At 36.0% G+C, this 27,881-nt stretch overlaps 1 protein-coding gene across 12 annotated transcripts in view; it reads left to right on the top strand.

Annotated features, from left to right (window-relative positions):
• Positions 1-27,881, top strand: part of CADPS2 (calcium dependent secretion activator 2) — a 508,886-nt gene that overhangs the window by 226,241 nt on the left and 254,764 nt on the right. For 9 of the 12 annotated variants that reach the window (XR_008574138.1, XR_008574139.1, XR_008574137.1 and 6 more), the window contains exons 14-18: positions 3,777-3,878; positions 9,260-9,323; positions 11,530-11,653; positions 14,238-14,258; positions 25,864-25,967. Coding sequence is in view for 8 of the 12 variants with exons in the window: in XM_054803630.1 (XP_054659605.1) it covers positions 3,777-3,878; positions 9,260-9,323; positions 11,530-11,653; positions 14,238-14,258; positions 25,864-25,967 (415 nt within the window). In the remaining 4 variants the exon portion in view is untranslated. The remainder of the gene's footprint in view (positions 1-3,776; positions 3,879-9,259; positions 9,324-11,529; positions 11,654-14,237; positions 14,259-25,863; positions 25,968-27,881) is intronic. The other 3 variants (XM_054803641.1, XM_054803574.1, XM_054803583.1) reach the window with 1 other exon arrangement.

Raw genomic sequence — 27,881 nt, forward strand, 5'->3', positions numbered from 1 at the left:
AAACTTTTTGAAAACTAATTAGTCAACTAATTAGTCAAACTAATTTGAAAATTGTCACTTTTCTTTCATCCACTGAATTTAAAAACAAGTGCTCTTAGAAAACACTGAAGTCTTCTAAAACAATTTGTTTCTAGGAGCCAAGATGACATTTAAGTTTTGGATTTGTTTTTCCTACACCCTTGAAATGTAGTTTATTGTATAAATGTCTTGAAGTAAGACCTTAGCTGAAGTATTTTTCTCTTTTTGTTTTTCATCATAATTTCTCATCTTTCTCTGGCAGATTCTTTTGGTCAGCCTTATTGTTCTCATCTATGTGGGGGTGCATGTACATGTTAGAATATCAATCCGTGCATTCCTCTCATCATACTCTTTTTTTTCATGACAGACCAAAGTGATGGTCTATGTTTTTAATGATGAAAACGTACTGAAAAAACTTTAAACTTTTTTAAAATATGCAAATTTTCAAAAAGCACTGGTATCAACAATGTTCCAGAGGCAAAAAGAAAAGTCAGTCAAGTTCAGTTAGTATTTTGCAAGGCTGTCTCAACAAAGCAGTCTTGCTTAAGGTAACAATTCACTCTCTGAAAGGCCACTAGGAGAAGCTGTTTCCAAAGTTCAGGGCTGGAAACAATCTACGGTCAATGCAGGGTCCATCATATCTAATTCCCATTGGAACTGGAATACCATTTTTATCTCATGTGCCATAGCCATTCACAAGAATCTTAATCTTACAATGCATCGAGTTACCTCTGCAAATTATTACAGGTTTAAAGACCTCCAGCCATCAGAATATTTCTAGAGGGTACTCCAGGCGTTAAAGGATTATATCAAGTGAGGAAAAACAGTCCATTCCCAGAGAAGAAAAGAAATCCACCACCCAATCAATCAGCTTCCCTAGAGTAACTGCCATCAGGACAGCAGTCTTGCAACACTGTCACAGCAAAAGTTTCTTTAAAAACTCTGGTCAACCTCTATTTTTGGTGTCATTATTTAAGTGTGTTTTGGTCAAACAGCTACTTCCCACTTGAATTTGCTAGCTCTAGTTCATGAGGTATTTATTTCAAATCTCTTTTGATATTTAAGTCTGAGTGAATTAAACAATTTGAAATGTGACAAGAGACAACATTACATCTGTGCCAGTTAGATTGTGATCTAAGCAGACAAGACAGGCCAATCCAAATCCAATTGACAGAGTTCTCAAAAAATAGAAAACTAATGTAAGTGAGAGAGAGAAGGCTACTCAGAGTTTGAGTGTTCAGTTTCACCTAGTTCTCTAATCCCAAAAGCAGTTGTGAAGAATAAAGAGAAAAAGAATGTGGAGGAAAGGAAAATTCGTTCTCTCTTTACCTTCTTGAGAAGATAATGTTAAAATAAAAACTCTTCTTACGACAGTCCATCACTTTTCGTGGCTGAGTTCTTGAAACAGACATCCCAGGCTGCAATAAGAAAGCTGAATACTGGTTTTGAATTGAAAAAATCAAGTACAAACCACTATCCATAACATTTGGAACAGCAGGAAAGGCTCATTTGTTGTTGGTTTTAGTTGCAAAGTAGTTCTTACATAGTTTACGGATGACCTAAACCTTGAAAACCAAATGACTGCTTGAGTCTGATTTTCTTGGCAGGCACAGTAATTTGTAAATAAAAATAACCGTCTCAAAACAGTGCTATTTTATTTGGTTCTGTCTTTAAAACAATTAAAGAAAAAAATCGAGAAGACTAAATTAGTGGGAATTTTGAAACTATTTATTTTTTCTATTTCAGTTCATGTCAGAATCAGATTCTTTTTTCCGTGGATTCTTTTTTCTCAGTAGTAGATACACATTCCCAAGAGTAGAAAAAAATGATCACTAGGACAATATGTATCTCAGAACTGTGTTGTGAAAATGCATTTTTATATTCTGCTTGTTGCAATAAGGCTAACAGGAAGAAACAAAATAATGATTCTGAGTTTATGCTGTTTTCTAAAAGCGTGTTTTCAAGAGACGAGTTTTTCAGTGCTATAGATGGTCCATTTTTCTAACACCTTTTTGTGTACTCTTTCTTCTGGGACATTTGCTTCTATGCAAAGATCCACAGAAAATATATTTAACAGTTCTGAAAATTTTAGGTGTTGTCAGTGATGTTCTTTATGACAACAAACTCAGTGAAGTGACAGGTCCGCGGTTCGTAGTGATCCTAGCCTTAGTGCAGGTTGACAGATATGACATCCTACTGGCTCACCTTTTTCACTTACTGTTATCTGGACCCCTAGGTCTTTTCTGTCATGTATATGACATGCCTCAGCAAGGTTTAATATGACAGAACTATTTGCTTTATCACTCCACAGCACGATCTCTCCTGACAATGAAATCAGACAGTGCAATTTAGTTAAATTTGAACCCGTTCCATCTGTCAGGAGGCTGAGGTAAAGTATCCTGGCATCCATCAAAAGAGGGAAGATAAGTTATTTGCTCTTTCACATCAAATTTATACAATAGCATATTGATGTGCCTGGTTACTCATATCTCCACCATATCTGATTTTTATTGTTGTCTTCACAATAGTTTAAGGAGTTTAGGCATTCTTTCCACCTTGACTTTACAGATCACAAATATGAGTGATTTAAAGGATGAGAGACTTGTTTATGTCATGGCCAGGTAGCAACTTATCTCTTCTAGATTTAAGTATAGTGTGGAAAGCTAAGGTAACAATTTAACAAAAAGATGTTTATAGAATGATAGAATGATTCTTAGAACATTCATAGAATGTTGTCTTTCTTCAGGTCATTTTACTTCAATTTTCTCAGTTCTAGAAACAATGAGATACAGTTTTGGAGGCTCTGGAGAAGGTACAGGGCAGATCCACACTTAGTGTCAGAGTAATAAATTCAGGTGAGAAGCAGTAGCTCTTTTGTTACCCTGGAGCTTGAAGTTAAGAGAGGAACATGAGGTTTTCAGATAGGTTCTTTTTAAAGTATGCTATATGTGCAGTAGTTGTGACTGCATAGCAAAAATGCCATTTTGGAAACATGTATTTAAATTTCTTTAATTTTGTCATTATTTCAATATAAAGACATTAATAACATCTTTAGGATAAGACTCTAAGTGTGTGTTTAAAATACTTACTACAAGGCTTATTATTAACTATTAGGACTTTAATATGATGTTTAAAGAAATGCCAGTGCTTTTGTTTTTTTAAAGACTATTTATTTATTCCATTCTTTATGCTATATTTGTATCAAAGACTCGTTTACATGCTGTTATTTGTCAATATGGGATGAGGGATCAATAATCTATGCTCACTCTAAGCAGGTGGATTTCTAGGTGTTGCCTGCTCTGGCTTTTCTCACTGTGGTTTGCCTCCCATCTTTATTTTAAAATCACTTTCAGACATATTGTGCCTCTGGGAAAATATCTGGAAGATTCAAGGAGTTGAAATTCAACAAGGTCAGAGTAGGCCCCTCTATTGTGCTAACAGTACTAATTTTCTGGAGAAACGATACTATATATTTGGGAATGATCTGGGAGAAATACATGCTACCTTGTGCTCATATTGGGACCAGGTAGAAACTTAGGAGTTGAATTTAAAAGTTCAGCTCAAAAGTTAAGTTGTTTGTCTAGTTGCAGTTTAATCTTTACTATATTGACAAGTTACAGTTTATCCTTCAAGGCAATGGGAAAGGGGAAAGGAGAGTAGCGCGCATGTTAACTGAAAGCTTTAAAAATAAAGATCACTGTTCAGAGAGGAATAGGCACGAAGAGATATCAACAATTAATAAATATTTAATATTACAGACCAGATGGAATTGGAACAGTATCTGTTGAAGAGAAAGAAAGGTTTGAGGAAATGAAGGACAGACTTTCGTCCCTTTTAGAAAACCAAATAAGCCATTTCAGGTGAGTGTGTAATTTATTCAATTAATACTAAGTTTTATCTGGGAGAATTTTCTCATTATGATGTTCAATTTTGGTCTTGAACAAGGAAAGTGAAAATAAAAGTCTACCTGCAAATAGTTTTTTAATATATTAAATATGTAATAATATATTTACACAAATGATTTGTGTATCATGTGAGCTGTATTCTTTCTATGGTAGAAAAGATTTTGCAAGATTATAGGCCTGATTTTTGTGGGTCCTTTTAAACTCTAAGCTCTCTATTTCTAAGAAAATTGCCTGTGTGAAAATGACTGAGCCATACCAGTTTCTGGATTAGTGCTGACAAGAAAAATTATATAAGTAGAGAACATCTTTGATATATGACAGCTACTACTGTTTTCTGGAAGTCTAATGTCATTTGCTTGGTTTTGTGATACACTTATCTTGCCTAAATCAGCAAAGGTCCATCATCCTCAATAAAGAGTTTGTCATATGTAAGGACAGTCAATGTAAGGACTGCTATGGCAACAGGAGATATTTAGGGAAAAAATGCAAGAAAGAGAGCAAACTTGGGGTGATATTTCCTCTGGTATCCTTCGGTTTTCTAGCAATTGATGGTTTATGAACCTTAGCATAAAATTGGCATCTAGACCACTAAATCTGTTAGTTTATCACACTAAGCCAACCTATCTGCCATCATTCTGTCAATCTAATCCTTTCTTAGAATGTATTTATATATATTTTGTCTCTCTATCATCTTGTGAGAGCCAGTTTCACAGTTTAAATTGTGCTGTGTGAAACAGCTTTCTTTTGTTTGGCAAGGTTGGCTGTAAGTTTGTTGGATACTACTCTGGTGTGATGACGTGTCTAGTAATCACTGGTATCTATCGTGTTGATAACTAGGTTGGTTAGGGATTTTTTGAGCATAGAGGATGTGTAGCAGTCTTCACTTGGGACTTCATCTCTGTATTGAACTAAAGAGAGCTAGGATTATCCTTGAAGACAATTACTTTTGAGAAAAAACAATGCTCCCTTCCTTTATTTCCTTTAAAGATTCTTCCCTGACATATTTCCTACCTCCTGTCTTCCCTGGGATTAACTCGCTCTTGCTAGAGAAGCAATGCAGAGTAGCGTAAGACACAGTGCTTCCTACCCAGGTTTGGGAAGAGCAGGAGGAGAGTACTGACAGGGAACATCATCTGTAGGGGGAAGGAAAACTTTCTGTGACAATCTTCTCATGCTTGCTGCAAAGAAAAATGAAGGGGTATTGGAGCCAGGAGACCTCTGGCCTGTGATTGGCATACTTATGTCCATATCATGTCGTATTTATGGTAGAAACACAATCACTGTAATTTCCAGCAAAGTAATTCCTTTTACTTATACACAATGGTGAGGTCAGTGAGAGTAGCCGTGGCCCCAAAAATACTGAAGCAGCAGAAACCTTCTAAATATGTATAGAGAGAGGAAGGAGATAAGAGAACAAGAAAAGAGGCTGGATATTTTCAGAATAATTCTGTGAGCCTTCAGACCTGCTACTAATTACATAATATATTAAAATGTCTAAATAATTACTTGAGTTGGAACAAACAAAGGTAAAATCCATCATAACTGCTTAGCTACACACTAGCATATGTTGATGAGCTTGGGCTATATCAGTGACCACAGGATCTTTCGGCCTCAGTCTTGGCTGGTTTTTGAGTGAATTCAAACAACGATAGAAGCTCCTCCTTGAGAGCAATTAAATGTGTCATTCAAAGATGAATGCTTCCATCCTTAGAGAGGACTCTAAGGTTTGCCTTAAAATCCTATTTAATCAAGATAGAGAAATAGCGCTCTGGCAGATGAAGAGCAATTATTGTATCTTTCTCTGAGCAAATGTTAGAAATGAAAAACCTAGGTGGAATGTCTGGATTTAAACAAGGATATTGCCATGATGCTGGTAGAAGGAAGGATCAATAGTGTCCCAGAATCTGAATTTATAAATATATTTATAATATATATCCTGATAAAGAATTGGCATTAGACTTTAAAAGAAAACGTAGACTCAAATAATGTAAAAAGATCACCTGTATCATTAATTAACACAGAATAATCTTGACTGTGAGACTGCTTTCTTAAGAAAACATGGTATTAAAACCCCTCCACATTTCAGTCCATCAAAAGTGTTGTGATAACTGTGAAATGCTGAATATTTTGAATAATATGATTGATGCAAAGCATACACTGAGTTTCTCTACTTTGGCCTTGCTGTCCCTGAGTGCCCTGTATTCCTTGTCCCACCATCTCCCAAGCTGGCCTCCTGCTTCCACTGGTCTTTCTACTGTCAGTTTGAGCGTCTGTGCTGTTTACGTGTGCCCTAGAATATTTTACAGGCTTTCCTGTCCTCCTTGTTCCAATAGGTTTTACAGTTTTTAAATGCCAGATTCTTTACAATAACCTCTTCATCTTTCTTGTAGAGTCACATAGAGAGGTTATTGTTTGGGGGTTTGCCCAAATTTAATTGTGGCATGCATTTTACTTGGGCTCCTACTTTTTGAATTTTCCCTCAGGCTGCTTGCAGGTTTCTTGGTTTTTGGATTGCTCCTTTAAGGTTTTGGCTTTTGTTTTTCAAGTTCATCATTTTTTCATAGTTCCCTTTTTTGAAATTGAATATACATGTACCGAATGTACATGTACTGATTTTTTTGGCCTGTTCTCTTTTGCTACATTATTAAATTTTATTGTTTTATGATCACTACTACAGAGCACCTCTCCTGCTCTGCACCTCTCAAAGTATGTCCTGTTCACATTTGAGACCAAATCCAGAATAGCATCTTTTCTTGTGAGTCCTAAATTAGTTGTCCAAGGAAGCAATTCAATACTGTGTCCCAAAATATTATCATTATATCTCATCCTAATGAGACATTGATCAAGTATACATGTGTATAGTTGAAATCTCTTACTATTTGTCATCAATTTGCAGTTCCTCTAATCTCACTTAACATCTCCTAATTACTCTCATCCTCCTAATTAGGGGGTCAGTGGTACAGACTTTCAAGGACTTTTCTTTTTCTGTAATATGTCAGAACTTTTCTAAGCTCTGCCCTTGCTTAGAACTGCGTGCACTGGTCAGCTGTCAACAGTTTAACAGAAGAGTGTGTTTCTCTTCCTGCCTTTTCAGAGATGCACTGAACATTTGCTATGTCGACCTAGGTCACTAGGTCACACCCATCTGAAGAAGGTGCTCTCCCATGCCTGCCAGCTAACCCGCAGCTTCCAGTTTCAATACTCCCCTATGACCTTTTTAATTTTAATTTTCATTGCTATCAGCCTGGCTCCACTGTGATTAAGATGCAGTCTGCCCATTCTGCGCAGGTTGCTGTCATCTAAAATATTTCCCAGTTCTTGAGGTACTTAAACCTTTCCTTTCTGTCATCTTACCTACCCACTGAGACTCCAGATCCCTGCCTGCCTCTCAGGCATCAAATGTGGAGGAGCCAATATTTCACAGAAAGCTGCCATGACAGTGTTGGACTTAGCCTCTTGCCTGGCTGTGTGAATTTAATCTCTGGAGTGTTCCTCCTATATTTCTGTGTGTTGCTGGTACTAACATAGACCATGCATGCTGCTACTTCTCCGTTCTGCCCTAGGTAACTTATATACACATGTCCTGAGGTCCACTACCTTTGTACTCAGCAAGCAACTTACTGCTTGGTCCTCTTGGATGTCACAGATGCAATTGTCCATATATCTAATAATTTAATTGACCACTGTCGCCATCTATGTCTCCCTATCCTTAAAGATCCCCACAGCTGTGGGAGCATCCCTGGCCCAGCTGGACAGCGTGAAATCGGCTGCCATGGGGGTTTTATCCAAGAGATTGAATTTCTCCTTGCCAGCAAGATGCTGCTTCCCTGCCTCCTCAGCAGCACAGAGGTGGGACTGCTGAGTGTCCCTTTAGGCCTCTACTGTGAACATTTCCTTTTCTTTAAGCTGCTTATCTCAAGAAAACAGTTCTTCTCTGTCAGACACTCCTTGCACCAATTGCACACATAAGCTTGCTGCCCATGTTGTACTCATGCATATTGTCTCTGCAACAAACTGAGTAACCCCTGTTCTACTGTGTGTCTGCATCATGAACTTAAAACTGGTTGGGTTATTTACATTGCAGGACAAACCTGGAAGGAACTCTTTGATTTGAAATATTAAGTATAATCAAGAACTGTGTGATGTTTATTCAAAAACTACCATTAGAGGTTGATAGGAATAAACAATGGAAAGACAAGTGGAGGATTGTGGAAATATACTGAAAAAGGAGAAGGAGACAAACCACCTAAAGACCTGCTCTTTTTTAAGATAACCCCTAAAAGTTATTAAATCTGCTTTGCTAATTTGTTAACCTGTCCCCAAAAATTGTTAGCACTACAGTAAGAAAGAAATAAAATGAGGCAAAGCAAATACTGGAATTCTTGCTGCAGGAAATCCTTTTTTGACCTCATTTACAGGGCTTTATTTTGGCTGACCAAAATGTATATCTAAAATTCACTGGTCTGAATCCTTTTATCATTAGAAAAGATTTTATATTGGAAAACATTAGAATATGAGGCTGCCATTCTCAGTGAGTAATAATAAGAAAAAAATAATCTCAGCAAAGCAAAAAATCCTTTTTCCAATTGGGGATATCCCAGCAAGATTTTATAGACAGGATTAGGAGAGGTTACAGTTGCCTGAGCATTGTAGTCTCATTGAGCTGATATATTGGATCACTCAGTAGACAAAAATGAAAAACAAAGCTATGAATGGGATCACTTTTTAATTTACATATTTTTAGAAGTATCAGGACAGAAGTGGGTATGGTTTAAATTGTGGCTGATAAAATTTAGGATAAAATGCTTTTCCAAGCTATTTAGAATATAATAGGAAAACCTATGGAATATCTGCAGGCATTTTTATTCTGATATAGCTCTAAAAACTTAAATATCTGACTTTTTATCCTTATTATTTATCCAGTGTTAAAACAAGGTACAATATACAATGCTACTTCACAGGTCCAGTAGCTGTCATGCTGCATGAGAAATCGTACCTCTTTCCAAGAAGATGACAATTAAGCTCATCAGAGACCATTAAATGTCCTTCATAGCTGAGAAAGTGGAAGTGATGCTTTTTGTCTTTTGTATTTTTTTCTGTACTTAGGCCTGATCTGCTGGTGGGCTGCTGCTGCTGTACTACGTATATGCTCCCTGGTAGACTACCGAAGAGGCCCCCTGCTTCCATTAGCACTTTGCATATGGGAGTCTTCTGATAACATAATTTAATGCCAGTTGTGTACAGTTATGTCTGAAAGTAAATTCTTAACTTAGGTATTGTAATTCTGATCATTTTCTCTTCCCTTTGTATTCTTTTTTCTTTTTTTACTTTTTAAGATACTGTTTCCCTTTTGGACGTCCTGAAGGAGCTCTAAAAGCCACACTTTCATTACTTGAAAGGGTAAGTTTGAGAACTTTTTTTAAATTCTGCTTGAGTACTAAGCCTACATTTTTCTTTTGCCTTCAGGCCACTGAAAGCAGACTCATGTCTTCTCAGGTATTTTACTACTGGTTTTAATTGTTCACTGGGAGGTTTTTTTTCCTCAATGTATTCCACAGAGGCAAACAGCTGTTTTCTGTAGGACTTATTTGCTGGACTTTCACTTCAAGCCACTGTAGTGACTCTCTGTTTCTTTATAATTTAATGGTTGCTCAGCATTACCTCTAAAGTAGTACGAGTCTACTCTACAGCTCCCTTTTCTTGCTTTCTATAGCTTCTGTGCTGCTGATGTTGTCTATACTGATATGTAAAATTAAAAAGCTTCTATATAATCAAATAATCTTCCATAAATGCATAATCTGAGTCAATTTAAGAAGAAAAACTATATGCAGCAAAACTGTCATGGACAGCTATAAATGTAAACTCCTGCCCAACAAATCCTCTTGTATTGACTGGAAGGGACAAGACCTCATAATGGTAAAAGCATCTCAGACTTGTCTGAGGACAGGGAACTTTAAATTGCAGCAAAGATTCCAGAGGAATTTTATCAGCAAGTGCCTAACGAAGATATGAATTGAAAAAAAAAGGCTTAGATCCCAGTCTGTGCAGCTCTGCCAAAATCTGAGAGGTCTGGTCCCAGGGAGTGTCATTCGTTCTGCACTGCAGAACACTCCATGGATGGAGATTCTGTCTTAGAAAACCTCTGTCATGTTCAAAACTACATAGAGAATCTGAGCATATATGTTTTCTTTCACTTATAATCTCAGTGATTGTAGTGCTGTGTAGATTCCTTTGTGCTATATGAAGCAACCATTTCCTCTCACTGTTCCTGCTGTTACAAAGGGCAGTGGTACTCCCTGTCTGGTGCTTAGGCAACACTGTTGGCAGTCTTGACTGGGAATAAATGTGCATGCCTGTACCTGTGGGTGCACAGCGGGTTGCTAACATTTTATTTTACCTGTCTTTGAAAATTTTGAAAAAAATCAGATCCAGAATAGAACTTTTTGAATACTGTATTTTCACTTGTTGATAACTCAGAAGTTGTTATTAATTAAAAAGAAGCAAGTTAACAAAGGTAGATATGTCATATGTGTGCGCAAGTAATGGAGGAAGCCTGCTTTGCAACAACGTCTTCCTAATAACTTCTCTGTTGCTGAACCTCTTTCTTTTCTACCATATCCTTCCCCAGACCATGCGTCTTTCTCCTTCCCTTTAACAGGAATTTTTAGATATGTTGTATAAGGGTGTAGCTTGTCTTGGGATCCATTGGAGAAGTAATTTTAAAAGGTTGTGAGTTATCTGAAATTTAATTATTTACATTAAAATGTAAAAACATAGAGTTTATTTACGTCTACCTGTTGAAAGTTAACGGAGTGTTGAATTAAAGTAAAAATGCAAGTGAATTGTTAACCATATATATTCCATTATTTTGGATGATCAATGTCAACGTTAGTAAACCAGAGTATATAATGTAGCACTCATATAAAGAGGTATATTTTCTCAGTTTACCTCACTTGCAACAGGTGATCCTATATTTTAAAAATCAATAGGCTTTAAAAACTGGCAGGTTTTAGAAGAGTTTTATATGATCTGTTCTTCTACTTGTTCATCATCAAATATTCTGCCAAAAGTTCAATGTTTCCCCTGCCTGCTATAGATGACTTTTTCACAGCAAGGACATGCTGAATTTGAATAACTTTGTGAGGGAAGAAAAGCAAGTCATTTTTAGCTAGCTCTGATGGTGTTATTCACAGTTTCTCCTTTACACTGTTGAAGAGTCAATGGTTATGCAATGGTGGAAGCTTTTCCACAGGTGAGACGCAAGCAAATTTCCGCATCCACATCTTTAGTGGGCATCATGATCCAGCCCATCCACAGAATGCTCTTGTTCTACTGGTCTTTGTGTCACCCAAATGAAGAGTGACTGGCATGCTGCAAGATGCTGAACAGTAGGAGTATTGTATATAAATACCGTATAGGCAGTCAAATCAGGGATGAACAGAAAACTTCAAAGACAAATATCGAGTTCCATCAGCTGAAATTGTTCCTTTTTGATTTCTGCCTTTAATCATTATCAAATCTGTAGTAACTTTAGGATACTTTTGTCCTTTTCCCTTGGGTTTTGGATAATGAGTGTAACCAAGTGGTATAATTGTCTCTGGCACAGGTTTTAATGAAAGATATTGCCACTCCCATACCAGCAGAAGAGGTGAAGAAAGTGGTTAGAAAATGTCTGGAGAAGGCTGCTTTGATCAATTACACTCGACTTACAGAATATGCCAAAATAGAAGGTTAGTACAGCAATCAACTGCCAAAGTGGCTGTAAAAGCCAACAATGCCTATTAACTGAATATTCTGTGAGCAGCCTTTTCCCTTTCCTGAGCAAACCCCTTCCACAGCAAGGGGAAATGTCTCATTAAAATCTCAGCTGGTGAACTAGGGAGCTTTTTCCTATTCATTGCTTTAATATGCCTCCTGGGACCCTGTTTGAATGGAAGACTAGGACTTCTTAATTTAAGTTGCCCTTTGTTCTTACTTTTGAGTTCTCCATGAATCTAAAAGGTTGTTTATAGGTTATTTTTTATTTCTCTAACTATTTCTAGTAATTAAACGACTGACAGGAAATTCTTTCATTATCAGCAGTAACAGTACCTTGAAACTTGAAAACTCTGGGTATAGATGCTTTTCTGATGTACTTACAAGGCAGGCAGATAGATAAGTCTTATTTATTTTTGCTGTTGTGTTGTCAGATGTATAATAATAATCTGATCATTAAAACCTTAATTACATCCTGATTTCGTGAATGAACTAATGGGACGAAATACTAGATCTAATGGTAATCAGCAGTTTTTCTGGAATTTATGTATGTTCTAGAATGTATTCCATGGAATTAATGAAGATTTTGCTCAAAATAACTGGCCAGCACACACACAGCGTCATTTTAATATTTGTAAACCTCATGTAGATCAAAAAGGAAGTCATACTGCTCAATTGCCTTGTCAAGACACATCTGTTATTCTCCATAAAGTGCCGAAAGCTTGAGATATACCTGTACAGATATATTCAGGAGTAGAAAACAGTGTGTGCACATCTATATAGCTGTTTCTTTGGAAATTAGCAGGAAAATATATGAAGGATGAATTCTGCTTGAAAAAATCCAATTTTTATGCATATTATGTTTTTTCATAGCATATATTTCTGGCAGTGCGCTACAAGAAATAGTTATTGTAGCAGCAAAATGAAGAAGCCTCATATGTTTAGCAATATTATAAAGCCAACTTTTTTCCTTTTTCCATTTCTGCTCAAATTCTCTGAAAAACATGAGTTAACCAATCTCACGAGTGATTAACAAAAAACCCGTCTCATCACTATAGCAACCAGTATTATATCATGGGAGTAACAACATGAAACCATCTTAGTAACCCGTTTATCATAATTAATTATGATATCACGTTGTGTTAAAGAAAGAAGGATGAATATTACATCTATTCTGGAAAATGAAAAAGCACAAATACTGTTTTCCTTAGTTTTTATCCTTCTGTATTCATAAAAAGGATTTTTTAATGCTCAATATTTCAGCTTTTTAGCAAACTTGTTGAAATAATGAATGTAAAAATAGAAACATTTTTAAAAGGTGACAAAAGCATGCACAAGATATCTAAACTCACTGACACTAAATTGGATTGGAAAAGTTTTTTATAGTGAAGTAAATACATCTTTGCCCAGGATTTTTATCTGTGTCCTAGAGAATTGTGGCAGTACCACTGAGAGTAGCAAATTTTGCACTTTAAAATATTCACACCGTTAACAGTGCAGTAAGCTGGAACAGCACATAAAACTGCCATCCATCCCATGGCATATTTTGACTTGCAAATTTCTTTTCAGGTTTATTGTCTTTTGGTTAAAACACAACTAGATTTCTGTAAGTAGTTTTGCACTCATGTAATTGTAAATCCAAAGCACAATGGACGATTGCATATATAAGTCTAGTACCTGAACGAGAAACAGGTTGAGTACTTTTCTGAGAATAGAGTACTATTTGAAAGTGAAGGGCTCCAGCATCATAACATCAGAAAATTAAACACATTGGTTTTCAGTAGCAATGAGACCTGTATTTGTCTCTTTCTATACTCAGGTCATTACAAATATCCTACATTTTTACCAATGTAACTGTAATAGAGTAATGGTTTTCAACAATAGGTTCCATTCTGCTTCTTTAGATTTATGGGAACATTATTGTATCTGTGCATTGAAATTACATTCTTCTCTTGAAAGTAATGCATGTTAGTGTTTACATTAATTGCTTACTCCTCAAATTGCATACAGAAAGCATATAATCATTATCTTTATAATATGCTGATGTCCTCAAATGTCATACATAGTTGTAATACATTATTGGGATTTTTTTTTCCTATTCTTTGATTTCCTCAACATCGTATCAGTCAGTCAAAATGCAATTATTGCATGATAATATCAGCCATAGATGAACAGTAATTACCTAAAAGCTAGAGATACAAAGAGGACTCTAATAAAAATAATATTCTTATATTTTTAAATTCTTATATTCTGTTACTATTATTTATGTTTCTGAATTCCCAGGCACAGTATGGACACAAACTCAGCCAATGAGCCTGAAATAAAGACTGTATAGAACTAGTAAATAAAAATATGCATACCTAAACACATACACCATTTCTCCCTCAGCTGACAAAACCCATCACTTGGGTGAGATGACTGTCAGGACTCTCACTGCTATACTCAAGATTTTAAGGAGATTTTAACTCTGTATTTGGTATTTATTCTACTCTAATGAAACTAAAATAGTTATATGTCTGTAATGATGTTTTTCTTCTCTGTTTTTTGTTTTATGTTTAGCAACAGCAGAAAAGGACTCAGGTGATTATTATTTGTGTGCATGTCTGCATGTGTTACAGATTTAGTGTGTTGTGTCTGTTGTTTCATTATTTTTGTTGATTTCAACAATATCAAGATATTGACCAGACCATGTGTGAACATTAAAATTAATTTTGATGTAGTATAGTACGTGCATTCTTCATTTACACTGACTTAACTATGATGTGCATATTTATTAGCAATTTAGAAAATGTTATATTTTGGAATATGATGCAATTGTATTTTCTGTGAAAGAGGTGTAACTAAGTGATGCAGAAAAGTTTGGCTGTTAAATTCAAAATCAGTTTGTGTATTTCGAGAAATGTAATTTCATAGTCATCAGCAAAAATGGTATCCATTTTTTTAATAGGACTACTGGATTTATTGGTGAAGATCTTGATGGTAGAACTGATTTCATAAAGCTGGTTTTACCTTTCTCTTATACAGCTTTGTTTAGCGATATGTTTATTTTTCTAGTTACAGCTGAAGGTTGCAAGGATGGTAGTTCTTTGTGTTCCTAATTTCATGAAGCTGATGTGTTGTATATTCTCCAATAGTGCAGAGAGGTTTTTTGAGTTCTTAGATCCAAATATTTAACAGAGTGATCATAAAAAGAGCATAGCTGAAGTAGTACTTGTGGCTGAGTAGTGTTGGCTGTGAAGAATTATGAGGGACTGTGCATATATATACTTTGAACTAGATGCACGCACTGCTTTGTCTTACCTTTTTTAAAGACGTACACATAGACCCAATGGAAGCCTGATCATGATGATTTGTGGAGTTTCTACAAATATCAGCCACAGTTATGGGAAGGGACATTAAGTTAGTAGCTGTCTCAGGATGAAATCATTTTTCATCAGGAAAGATAGACTGGGGTGATGACTTCAGAGGTTGCATGAAAGTAGTTCAAAATAGAGCTCCTTGCCAATGAGGTGCCAATGAGGTCCAAGGGAGAAAGATGGTTCGTTTTTGGAGGAACAGCTTCTTTAACCAGTAAACAAGCAAAAAAAACCCAAAAACAAACCTCTAGCAAATTATAAAAACTACTTTTTTTAAAGTTGGTGTTCATAACTGAAGATTCCAAAAATTCCATTGGTTCCCAGAATTTCCACTGGTTTTCATTTGAAGGCTTTATGCGCCCTGGAAATAGAAGAGCTCTATTTGGCATTGTTAAAAAAGAGAGCAGACAATGCAGTGGTGGTATGGGCATTCGTGCCACAGTCTGTTAGAATCAGTTCGTACAAGCTCATGTTGATCAGGTAATCTCCTGACCCCCTCTGATCAACAGGGAGAGGTTCATTAAGCAGGTGATTCAGAGCACGTGGAGGCTGCTTCAACAATTTCTCCATGAAAGTACCTGTCTCATGCCATCAAGTAGAAATGCACCCTAAGAAAGTTTCCCTACTAGGCAAGATACCTAAAGCTAGATAGCACAAATATTCCATTTAGTAATTTTATGCTTGTAGATATTGAAGAAAATTCTCTTCAAATTAGAAATTTAGAAAAATGTTGAAATTAATTTGTGAAATGAGAAAACTAATTTTAGAGTCTGTGTCTTTCGACCTTTGCGCTCTAAAACCTCAGCTTTATATAATGTGCATCACCTCAAGTGCAAATCTTTGTTGTACCATACACGCTTGCTATTCTTATTTTTTTCTCAGGCTCATTATGTCAGAAATACAGACCATTAAGCACAGATGGCATACAGTTGCAAGCACAGAGAAAGAAGAAAAAAAAAAAAAGTCTGTACCTGATCTCACTCATTTTACATTAGGTTTATGCACACTTTGAAAGAAACTATTGCCATGTTCTTAAGACAGGATGGCAAAGCTGTCCCTTAAGTGACCTGGCAAATAACTGTGTTAGGGAATGGATGAGAGGAAAGCCTATCACATACCGTGAGTAAATGGAAATTCACTGTGTGAGTTAGGTGAAGGTAGAGGTTTGTAGGCTATGTTTATAATTCAATTGCTTAATTAAATTCTGCTTCCGACTAAGAATGCAGCTGAAAATTTATCAGACAACTCAGAAAAATTACTTTTATTGAAAGTGGTAAATAGCCTGTGTTCTGCCAAAATTTTGTGTCCCATTGAACCCATTTCTCTGATGGGAAAGGATGAAGCAGCTGAAAGGAATCCAAATAAAATTCTATTTTAGCCTGGCTAACAGGGCCAAATCCTGCTCCTGTTGGTGTCGTTACCTAAACTCCTACAGATTTCATCATGAACTTGATGTACAGTATGTTTAGCCCTAATACCATATATTGCATTGTCATGGAAAATAAGGAAAAACTATTTCTTGATAACTATTATTTACCCTTTAACTTGTGCACTAGATACTGTATATTCTTGAATTGCAGGAGTGTCCTTGTTAGGTAATACAGAGGTGAACATGCAAATTCTTTTTGTTGCGAGAATCCTTTTTCAGCAGTGTGGTTGCCAGGTTCCCAGGTCTATTCCCCAAGTGCTCTCATTTTCACAGTCTCACTTGAACAAGACTGAATGCTTTCCCAGAAGACGGTGGTTACTTTCTTAATGGCAGACACAGTGGTATAAGCAGCACTTGCATCAACAGGATTTGTTTGCAGTCAGGATGACATTTTATTTAGCACTCCTATGTCGTTGTACTATTATGAATATAGAACAGCTTTTTTGCAATAAAAAATTACATTTGCAATGACAATTATACAGGGTTCAGCATGTCATTCCTTATGACATGTACAGCTGAAATTCTCATGGAGCAGCTAATCTGTTCAGTCAGTATAATTGCCATTATGAGGAGAACAGCAGCAAACCTACTATTATAATTTTGAACTATGTCTGAGAACTCTCATATAATGCCCTTGTAGTTTGCAGCAAGGGTTTATAATTTGTCAAGGAGATGATCACAGCATCAATATGTGAAAATCTCTTTTTAAATATAAACCATTTTCATTTCAGCACATGCTGCCTTTGAGACTGTGCTACCTGAAAGTATTTTTTAGATCATTTTGAGTATGGCATATTTTCCTGTCTTATTCAGTTTTTAACTTGAGTTAACTCTTCCTATAGATAATGTTGAACATAATGGACCTGCTAGATGGTGAGGCCAGAGACAAATAGCATTCTTCAGATGCATTTCGTATAGCTTCCAATGAACAAGTTCTAGAAATTTGCATGCCTCCCTCACCTGTTTTCTCTCCTTCAAAAAAGACAGCCTTCCTTATACAGAATTCATATTTTTTTACTTATATTTAATAGATATCCATTAACACACACAGAGAGTAATAAAATACTTTCTTTAATTCCTTCTCAAAAACAAATAGTTTTCCCCATTTAAATTTATTTGAAATCTGAATGGCTGAGGAGTAATGGACTCTGCCAGGGTTGCTGTCATTGCCGAAAGAGAAGTGATAGAAACCTACATATAAATACATTTTTCAGCACAAGGGCATTACCTTGCTGTGGAGAAATAAAGGGACTGGGTTAGGGATTAAAGTGCTAAATGGCTGTGAAGCGAACAGGGCAGTATCTGTCATTGTCTGTAGATATTCATCGCTGAGGCAATAGATTGTAAAGATCTGAATTATTAGGTAGTTGGTTATTAACTCATTATTTTTCAAAGTCTGTACTAACTGAATATACTGGGCTCCTTCTGCCAATCAGTTTTGATGAAAGGAATGAGAATAAATTGGATTAAAATCAGAGCACATAGTAACTGTGTAGCGTGCAGTTGCTCAAAGACAAATCACAGTTGTCATCCCAATATTTCTTTCTACCAGACTGACTTCCAAAGGCTGGATAACTGTTAACTCTGTACAATAGAAGGTCAGGAGCAACTCAACAGTTTGCTGGTTTTTAAAGGACATCGATCGTTAACATACTCATTACATACAATTTTCTAAAGGATTGGTAGTATGTAAATGCCCTCAAGGCTCAGAAGGATCTATCTGACTTAAAAAGAAGAACACTACAAACATATTGAAATTGAGAAGGCAAGTGGAGAGAGTCATTGTACCTGGAGAGGACTTGATTAAAGCTCTCCATGCATGTTCGTTTCACCGAACAAACAAAAACGAATGAGTTGCACAGCAGCATAGCGCCTTCTTGGTCTCTGTTTGTTGTGCAACTAAACGGAAAGAAGAGAATATGGGCAAATGTCCCTGATTTCAATTTTGGAGCAGAAGTCTGGGAAAGAGCCCCTGGATTGTTAGGTCCACGTCCTGATACTCCTTTGTAAACATACCCACATCCTCTCTTAACAGCTGGGCTGAGTCAGTCTTTGTCACTGCTCTTCCCCTTTTCTGCCCCCTGCTTCACCCGTGTGAAGGCCATTTCAAGTCCTGGTTGCTCTGTAGGTGTAGGAATCACCTTACAGTCAAATTAGTTCCTAGTTCTCAGCATGCTAACCTTGTCCTGTATCCCTATTGAAGGAGGGATAGTTGCCTCCTTCATTAGCATTTCATCATCTCCAATTCCTCCTCGCCCTATGATGTATTTTTAGACAATTGTTTTATACTCATGCAACCTAGGCTTTCATCACCTTGTCTCAGAGCCTCCTGTTCTTCATTTTTATCATCTTAGGAGCCTTTCTCTGTTAAAGTTTGAATTCCATCTTCCTGAACATTGGTGACAAGAACTGTGCAAAGTCATCCCCGTGAGATGCCTTGCGCAGTACTAGTAGTACTATCATACCAGAAATGCTTAATCTAATATGTTCAAGGAACACTTGTCTTTTCTGTCTTTATCATGCTTGCGGCACACAGCCATTCTGTGAAAAGTTAATTCCACCCAGTCTTCAGAGTTTTGATACTGCCAGCTGACAAGTTCCCAGTTTATAGCAAATGTTTATTGCTGTTCATGTGTCAAAAAGTATTGTCCTCCTTCTTAAATTATTAAATTTTGTTTCTCTCTCCCATTCTTTGGAATTATCCAATTCTTGTTACTTCATTTTGACCCTGCTATCTATTGTCAGTGTTTTGCAACACTGTTATTGGTGCACTCCTGATATTTATTCTGAAGTCATTGGTGAAAATATTAAGGAAGCTCAGCCCTAACATGGATCTTCAAGGAATTGCTCAAGAAACCTTTCTTTGCTCTTTTTCAACACTATCTATTGCCTTTCTCTTGAGGCAGCCCCTTTATCCAGCACAGTTTCTTTTTTAATCCTCATTTTCTTCAGCTTAACTGGTAGTTTTCCCATGAGGCACAGTATCAAATGCTTTATGAAGGTCAGAATAGATGAGATCTACTGAATTGCTTTTTTAAGAAAATATCCTATCAAGAAAAGCTACTGCACAAGTCTAGTGCATCCTACCTTTGCAAAAAGTTAATTGTCAACATCACTTTTCCCTCCTCCTTACCTGCCAGCATTAGATTTGTTGTTGTCATCTTTCAGTAACTAACTCCCTTAAATTTAGACTCTTAAAATTATTAGGTTTTTTTTAAAAACACTTAGTACTAAGTCTACACTTTCAAGTGCCAGTTTTCTCTCAGTCTAGTGTGTCAGTTATTCAGGTCTCTTCGTTCATGGAGCCCTTCAGTTTGCCATGTTTGTTACCTCAGAGTTTTATTCCACAGGAACAGAAAGTGCTAAGAACATTAGTTCTTTCCCCTTTTGAAGAGAAATTAGAAGTGAGGGAAAGGAAGAAAATACCAATTGCTTGTATCTGTGGTACCAAAACCAGAATACAGAGAGTCATAAATTAAGTGCCTTTGATCAGCAATGAAAAGTTGAGATTTCTTTTAATCTCTACCTTTTTCTTTTGCTTTTACCTTTTCAGATTTGTTGGTTCATTTTTTTCCATGAGCCAAGATTCCCTTTTTGAAAAAAAAAAAAAAAACAAAACCAAAACCATGCACCTGTGATTGTCCTATGAAAACTATTGAAAACTATGATAAATTTTAAAAAATTGAAAACATTGTAGTGTGACCCACTTTATAAAATGATAGGTTATGAACTAGGAGATGTGAACTCTAACTTTCTACAAATCTTATAATCTCTCTGTGCATAGGTGATAATGGTAACTAATTTTAATTTCTTTTTGTCCCAAGAATTTAAAATCCTATTTAATTATGGAAAGACTGGTTTCAACTTCATAATTAAAGCTAAACTCCATTATTTATATAAGGCTAGAATTTTTTTTAATCAGAAAAATATAGGATGTCCTCCCAGATGTCTACTCCTTATTTTTTCATGCAGAATTAATTCTGTGAGAATTTGCAAGAAAATCCACCAGAGTCAAATCAAAATTATCTGTGGGTGGATTATCCCAGTTGCGGATTAACTCTGCAGAGTCAGTTCACGTCTAGTAACGTGTATTAGCTCCGGTTTATTGATGTTTGTACTGCTTTTGAGACAAGTGTAGAAGCAATCTTGCTGGTTTCACATGTCAAAAACTCTGAATTAATGGGCCCTACTGGAGCAGAGTTGGGTCTGTACAGCTCAAATTATTATATATCTATATTATCAAGTTATATTATGGCCTGTTACTGCAGGGCTTCCTTGTCATCCCCTCTGCAACAATATGAGTTCACTCCCAGGCTCGGATTTGGAGTGAATCAGTCTAGTTCCTCGGTAAGAGAGCTGGTATAGATAAAGGGTAGCTCGTTTAGGCTCCATGCACTACAGCTGGATTTGGAAAGAAGTACGTAAGATTTATGTCCCTCTGCACAATATCCAAACAGGCAGTATTCCTTCAGAAACTCCAGAATTTGCTCAGGCCATGCACTGCTGTGTGCACAGTGCATCCTGGAAGAATTTTGACAGGCAGCATTTGTCACGTTACCTGCCCTCCCATGAGTCTAAGTCTGGCATGTGCATAGAAACAAATTAGTTGATGGTCAGACACCTCCATTAGTGGACATCTCTCGCTTTCTCCAGACTCGAGTGCTGGCAGCAACCAGACCAACTGCACTAATGAAAATTAAAACAAACGCGAGTTGTCTTACATGAAGGATCGAAATGCAAATTGGGTGTTCTGTCTCAGTTTGGTATAAAATGGACTGGACCAAATCCTAAGCTGCAACATCACCACAGAAGTCTCCAGCCCCATCTAGCTGTCTGGATGTGAAGGTACCTGTAAGCCCACCTGGGCTGTGAACTCGGGGTCTCTCACCATACTTGCCCTTTTTCCGATATCCCTGCCATCGGTCTGTGGGAGACCCTCTGGCCTGGAGACAAGGTGGCTCTCCTGAGTGTCTTAGTCTGGATGTGCTTGTTTGAAGAAAAGGAGAAAGGATGAAATACGGGACAGAGAAAACCAGTAAGGGATATATGCTGTGCCACAGCGGGGAGACTGGCAGGCCAGAGACAGGTACCTCCTAGCTGCGTTGGACTCATACCAAGGAGGAGAATCACCTCTTTAATCAGCAGATTTCTGTTCTCACTAAATGTCACTGAGAAATTAAACACACATGTTTAATTTCTTACATGCTGGGGAGAAAAAGAAAGGTGAATTGTACATTTGTTTTCAAGGATAAACTCTCTTCTGGAAAGCAAGCTGAAGTTGGGTTTTAGACATGGTGAGCTTAGGTTTTAGACATCTTGATGGGCACAAGAAACTAGGAACGGGGAGAAGTTCTCTGACCTGTGTGACACAGAAGGTCAGACTGGATGATCTGACAGTCCCTTGTGGCCCCAGGCTCTATCAGTCCGTGAAGCAGTCACCTTTTCATTTCAGTAGTGTTTTAGTCCGTTAACTTAGCTCATTTAACAATATTTTCTTGGTACCTATGTGACTCACTGATAATGCGTACTTGAGAAAGCATCCATTATTTGCAAAGCCTGGCTCGCTTTTTCATTTCAGCAGAATGTGAAGCTGAAAACAGATGATTGATGGCTTTTTGTGTTTATTTTCTAAAAGATGTCAAGCAGCATATTTACTGACTCAACTCCTGCTGCAACTTGTTAGTTTGAGCAGTGTAAACACATCTTAACAACCCTTAGTAATTGTGGGGAGAAAGACATGAAAATAATGAAAACTGACAGTACTGATTTCCATTCCTGTAATTTTTTTACGCTTATAAAGACAAACACAGTATTTTGCTCACATGTTTTGGAGGTTCCAAAACTTCCAGATAACAATTTATTGGTACTCATATTTCAAATATATGATTTGTTTGGTTAAAAAAAAAAAAAGTTAATATTTAGTTCTTTTTATCTCAAATTACTTCATAGCCCCTTGTTTATACACCCGTGTAAATGGTGGTTATCCATAACATATTCATTAGATTTTGGAAAGTGAAAGGTCCTTACTTACAGAGAAAAAAAGACTAGCTGATTTGGTAACTTACAGATGGAAAAGGAAGCTTTAGACGAAGCCTAAGCGAAATATGGAGAAGCGTATACCATCCAAATGAAATTGCATGTATTTATTTATTCTGTGAATAAGTAAACAACAACAAAATTAGAGAGATTTGTCCAAGAATGCACAGTGAGGGCAATTCTCTGCCACCTTTTCTTATCAATAAATCTTACAGGAAAATAATGATTTTTGAAATATTGTCAAAAGCTGTATGAAGCATCAAGAGTAATTTGTGTGTTTTTTGCAAGTAATAAAGAGTTTTGGAGTAAACTAGTAAATAGTAAATAACATGGGGAACTTCATGCAAACTTGAAACTGGAATTCATTAAGCTTAATCTGTCCCACATTTTTAGTCATTCAGAAACTTGCCATAGTCACCTCGAAGGGAAATGTACAGGTTTTGTCCTCTTTTTCCTCCTAAACACACTAATCCTATTGAAAAAAACCCTATTCCTGAACATTAGTCCCCAGTGACTGAAATCCTTGCAATTTCTGGATTAAATAATTTATCATGACTATTTATTTTTATGCCAGCCTCGTTCCTGACCATAAGCAGGTCTTCTCCTTCCCAACTTGTTCCACATTGACTGTGTGGGAACACTTCTGATCCCCTTTCATCCTTCATTTTATTAGGCTTATTATGCCTTACAAAAAAAAAAAACCAAACAAACAAACAAATAAATGCACACACACACACACAAAAAATCAGACACTCCATTCAATGCCATTTCTGATCAAAATTCATCACTCCAGCACAGATGACCAGAACTGCATTTCCTCAGTGCCTTGCTCAATGGAATTAATACTTCCCTGAGACCATGTTTCTCTTCATCATGATCTCATCACAGTGGTGGTTCAAGATAATCTCACAGTTAGCTAGTAAATCTATGGTCTTTCTCCTGCTTTCCCTACTGATAATGATGTCTGTTCAATAGCCATTTTTAGGCTATCTTGAGCTTATTCCAGGTGTGGAATAAGTGAACTTACTCCAGTGCAAAAATGCAAGATCAGATTCAATATAATTATGGGAATTACTTTCTTACTAATTTAGAGAAGCCCTTCTAGGATATAATTTTTGAATAGTTTACAGCTTATTTAGTTTCATTGGGAATGAATGCAATTATGAATGCAATTATTTTGTTTACTTGGTTAGTGATAAGGTCTATGAAGCTCAGGCTGAACTTGTAATAAAATGAGTTGTTTATGCTGAAATCAGATGTGGCATTCATACTCTGTATTAATATCACTGTTTTTTTCCTAAGACTCATTAACATCAGTGATACTGATCGCGGTGTATCAGCTGTATGAATAGTACTTGCTGTATCTTCAGGGAGGGGAGGACACTGACCATTAGAGGAAACAGCAGTTTCAGGCCAGGATAAGCGTAGAAACCACTGTTTAAGTCTGAATCCAATAGTAGTCTTCATACTATAACCTAAATAATAGGGGGTGGATCATTCCTTTCTAATCTCACCTGACATAATACATTAGTATAGTTGTGGTTATATTCATATAATTGTCTTACAGTATCAAATTTGCAAATTCAGAACAGTATTAATAACTGTGATCTTGACATTGTGAATGTAGTTTTGTGTCCTGGTGTGTGTTTTGTGTTTGGTCCATGTTCATACAATATCCCTTTCTTGAGTTAGATTGTGGGTTTAGAAATCATATTATTTCAACATGTCTGCTTATGTGGTCTATTTTAATAAGATTTGGAAAAAAAAGAAAAAAAAGATGTTTCAGGAATTAGTTTGCCTGCTTTGTTTTTTGCATGAAAACAACATGGTTTTGTAGTCACCTTTAAGTAGATGTTTGCTGGAGCTTCTAATCTAATGTTTCTTCAAAAATTGCATTAAAGGTATATATTTCATCAAGGTACTATGCATCCATGTGTTAGTACTGAAGAACTGGACAAGGTCACCTGCCTTTAAGATGTCTGAAAAGTTGTTTTGACTTGCCAGAAATGTTAAGTGTTAAAAATATTTAATGCATGCAGTTTGGTATTCTTACTGACACCAAGGGGAGTATGTTAGTTTTTTAATTCATCTGCTAATGTACTATGTCATGATGAATGCATAAAGTGGGAAAGAAATGCCAGCAGAATTTTTTGCATATGAAGATGTGTATTCATGTGATTTGCTATTCATGTGATCCATGAGCATGCACAGAAAATGAAAAAATAAGATTCCTGAGACCCTCACTCACCTTATGTTATCACCTTCATAAGCCCTCTGCAAACCTGGTTAATGTGACCACACTTTATATACGATTATATTTTATAACATCATTTCCATCCCATGGTTTACACTTAGGAACAAGAGCTTTGGTAACTAAACAAGCTCAGGTAGCTAGTACTGAACTTTTATTCCTAATGATAAAAATTATGTAGTTGGACAAATTACTTTCACTGATTACAATATGATTGTAAAAAATTGCTATTCGTCTCTTCCCTTATCTCCCATCACTCTTCCTGGGATCTAGTCCTATGATTTGCTTTTAATTGAAAACTAAACTGAGTTTAATTGCCCTGTAAGAATTTTAGTTACATTTGTTTAACCTTTGTTGTTTGCTTTCTTTTTGAAGTCTACTCTGTAGAATGCGTGATCCTCACATCATTTGTGACTTTTGCATTTGTCCTTTTTTTATGTGGATTTTTTTGTTTCAATTCTGTTATAACGTCTTTATTTCATAGTGCTACTTTTCACTATGGTACCTAAAAGAATGCAGATTCACTCTTACTGCTGAACAGCAGGTAGAAAATCAGTTGTTTGACTGATTAGTTATTAGAAAATGGTTATTTGAATAATTATTGTCATTTGCACTTTTCTTACTTTTAAATACACCTAAAATGTAGTGTCTTATTTAGATGAAACATTTGGAATTTTTGACTACTGCAAAATGCACGAATCTTACTGATGACAGTGAGTCATCTAGCGAGAACAGCATCGTGCTGACGGTACACTAACAAAAGAGGTCTCTACTGTCTGCTGTCTTTGTGTGTCTGACCTTGAAGAGAATTAGAACTTGCTTGTTGCAGAAGTTGAGCATCTAATACATTAATGCACCTCTTAGTTCTCGCATATTAAATCAGATAATGTTTATAAAGATCAGTGATTCTTTTGTAAATTAAATATTTTCTCTTTCTAGTGATCTGGACATTCAGCTGCTTTTACTTGCATTAAATGATTAACACGTGAAATTGCTTATACTTCAGAACGTTGTAACTTTACACCATTCCCATTCCTTTCTGACATTGTTTTCTTACTGTTGAATCTTACTTGTAACTAAAGCAATTTTGGTTTGCATTTTATATTCATACAGAGACCATGAACCAAGCAACACCTGCTAGAAAACTGGAAGAGGTTCTTCACCTTGCAGAACTCTGTATCGAAGTATTGCAGCAAAATGAAGAACATCATTCAGAGGTGAGGCCATAACTGCATTTGCTGTAGAGAATGGCTTGTTCTGAGATTTTTTCCCCCCTGATGCGAAGCAATTCTGTCAAGAAACATTTTAGCTTTACTTTCTGACATATGTTTAAGGCAGTTCACATTTACAGAGGAATAAGAGACTTGAAGCTTATGAAAAGTGAAGTGAAATAAAACTCTACTTGAATTCGCTTGAATGAACTGTAGATTTAGAAATGAAAATTAAAGAGCATAAAATAGAGAAAGCATCTTTGTGCTGGAGGTGGTGAAATGGTATGGAAAACATTCTGTATACAGTTGTTCCTTCCAACTTTTCACCTCTCATTCAAAATAGAAAGAAAATATAACTGAATGCTAGTTTTCATCATGCTGTATTTTGATTTTAATGTAAAAATAATGATGGCTATAACAATCACATTCACATTGCTCTTCTGTTGATTGGAAAAGTACTGCTTTTAAACTTGTGCTTTTTAAAATGGCATTATAAGGTTGAAGAAATAAAATACACCAATTTCATGCTTCTTACTCTCAAGTCTTTTGCTTCATGATACAGAAACCATAATATTTAGAATATTTACAATTATAGCACCTTTTATATCAAGGAACTACAAAAATAAACTTGACCAGGTACACACAATTGTATATATTATTAATATTTAATTAATAAATACAGTTTTCTAAGGTTCAGGAAATCATTTTTAAAATGTTCTCAAAAAACTTGATAAATATTTTTTGGGAAAATATGCAAAGGGATGAACATGATTTAGTATATATGGTTTTAAGTATGATCATTCAAAACATCTGGTTTTATATCACACTATGGAATCTAGTTTTCAGCTTACATCTGTCATGTGTGAACTTGTTATAGATGTTTTATCTTATACTGAAGAAACAGCTGTTTCGATGATTTGAAACTAATTCCCTGGAGGTCCTGTTCTACACTACTGTTGCCACTGTGTTACTCTGTAATGATTACTTAATAAAATGTATATATTGTTGTCTTTGTCTTTTGAGGACCTGCATTACTGTAAGAATATTAGACTTCTGTGGGAAAGAACACAGAAGAAACAGATCAAATGATACATGTATGATTAAGCATCTCTGTGCAAAGATTACTTTCCGTACTACTTATTTGCAGTCAGTGATGTGTTATTTCTCAGAATGGTAAATATATTGCATGTGCCTTCAGAAAAATCAATTCAGCAAAAGTTTTCAGTCTTATCTGAGACAGCTTGAAAAGAATAAAGATAATTTTATTTTCCCCTTCATTCATGTTATAAATGTTCAATTTTACTGAAATTTATAGAGCATGCAGAATTTCAATATTAAAATATATCTGAGGACAAGATCACAAAATTATACATTCCCTATTAAAAAAACTGAAGCTTAAGTATGGTGACTTCATATCATAATGTTAAGTAAATGTTCAGTGTTTGATGGTGCAGTTGATGAAAAGGATCAATAATCTCTAAATTAGTACATTTTTTAATACTAGATTTTTATTTTTTTTTAATTCATAACGCTTCCAAATTTCTGGAATTCCCAAAGGGAAGAGAGGTATGTGATTCCTGATGAACTAAGCATTATTTTTCACAGTTTATAGCATGGAACTGTGTACTGAATGTGTAGCATAAATTGTTCTGATGATTTCTGGTGTTGTCTTGCCACATTTGTGTGTCTTTCTGGAATCTAAGAACTTCAGTCTTCCTTTAATCTGGTCAATGTTTTTGTTCTCTCAGAATGTGTGTCACCAATTGCTAATTGCCTTTGGCCTTTTTTCATATTTTCCATAGTGACTGAACATCTATCTTAGCTGTAGCATTTCTTTTCCTATTCTTCTTCCTTGCTGCCTAAGCAATGATGGGTAGTTCTTGAGAGGGTCAGACGAATTTCTTTCTGGATTCAAAGTAT

The sequence above is a fragment of the Grus americana genome, chromosome 1, assembly GCF_028858705.1.
Source record: "Grus americana isolate bGruAme1 chromosome 1, bGruAme1.mat, whole genome shotgun sequence".
NCBI classification, from domain to species: domain Eukaryota; kingdom Metazoa; phylum Chordata; class Aves; order Gruiformes; family Gruidae; genus Grus; species Grus americana.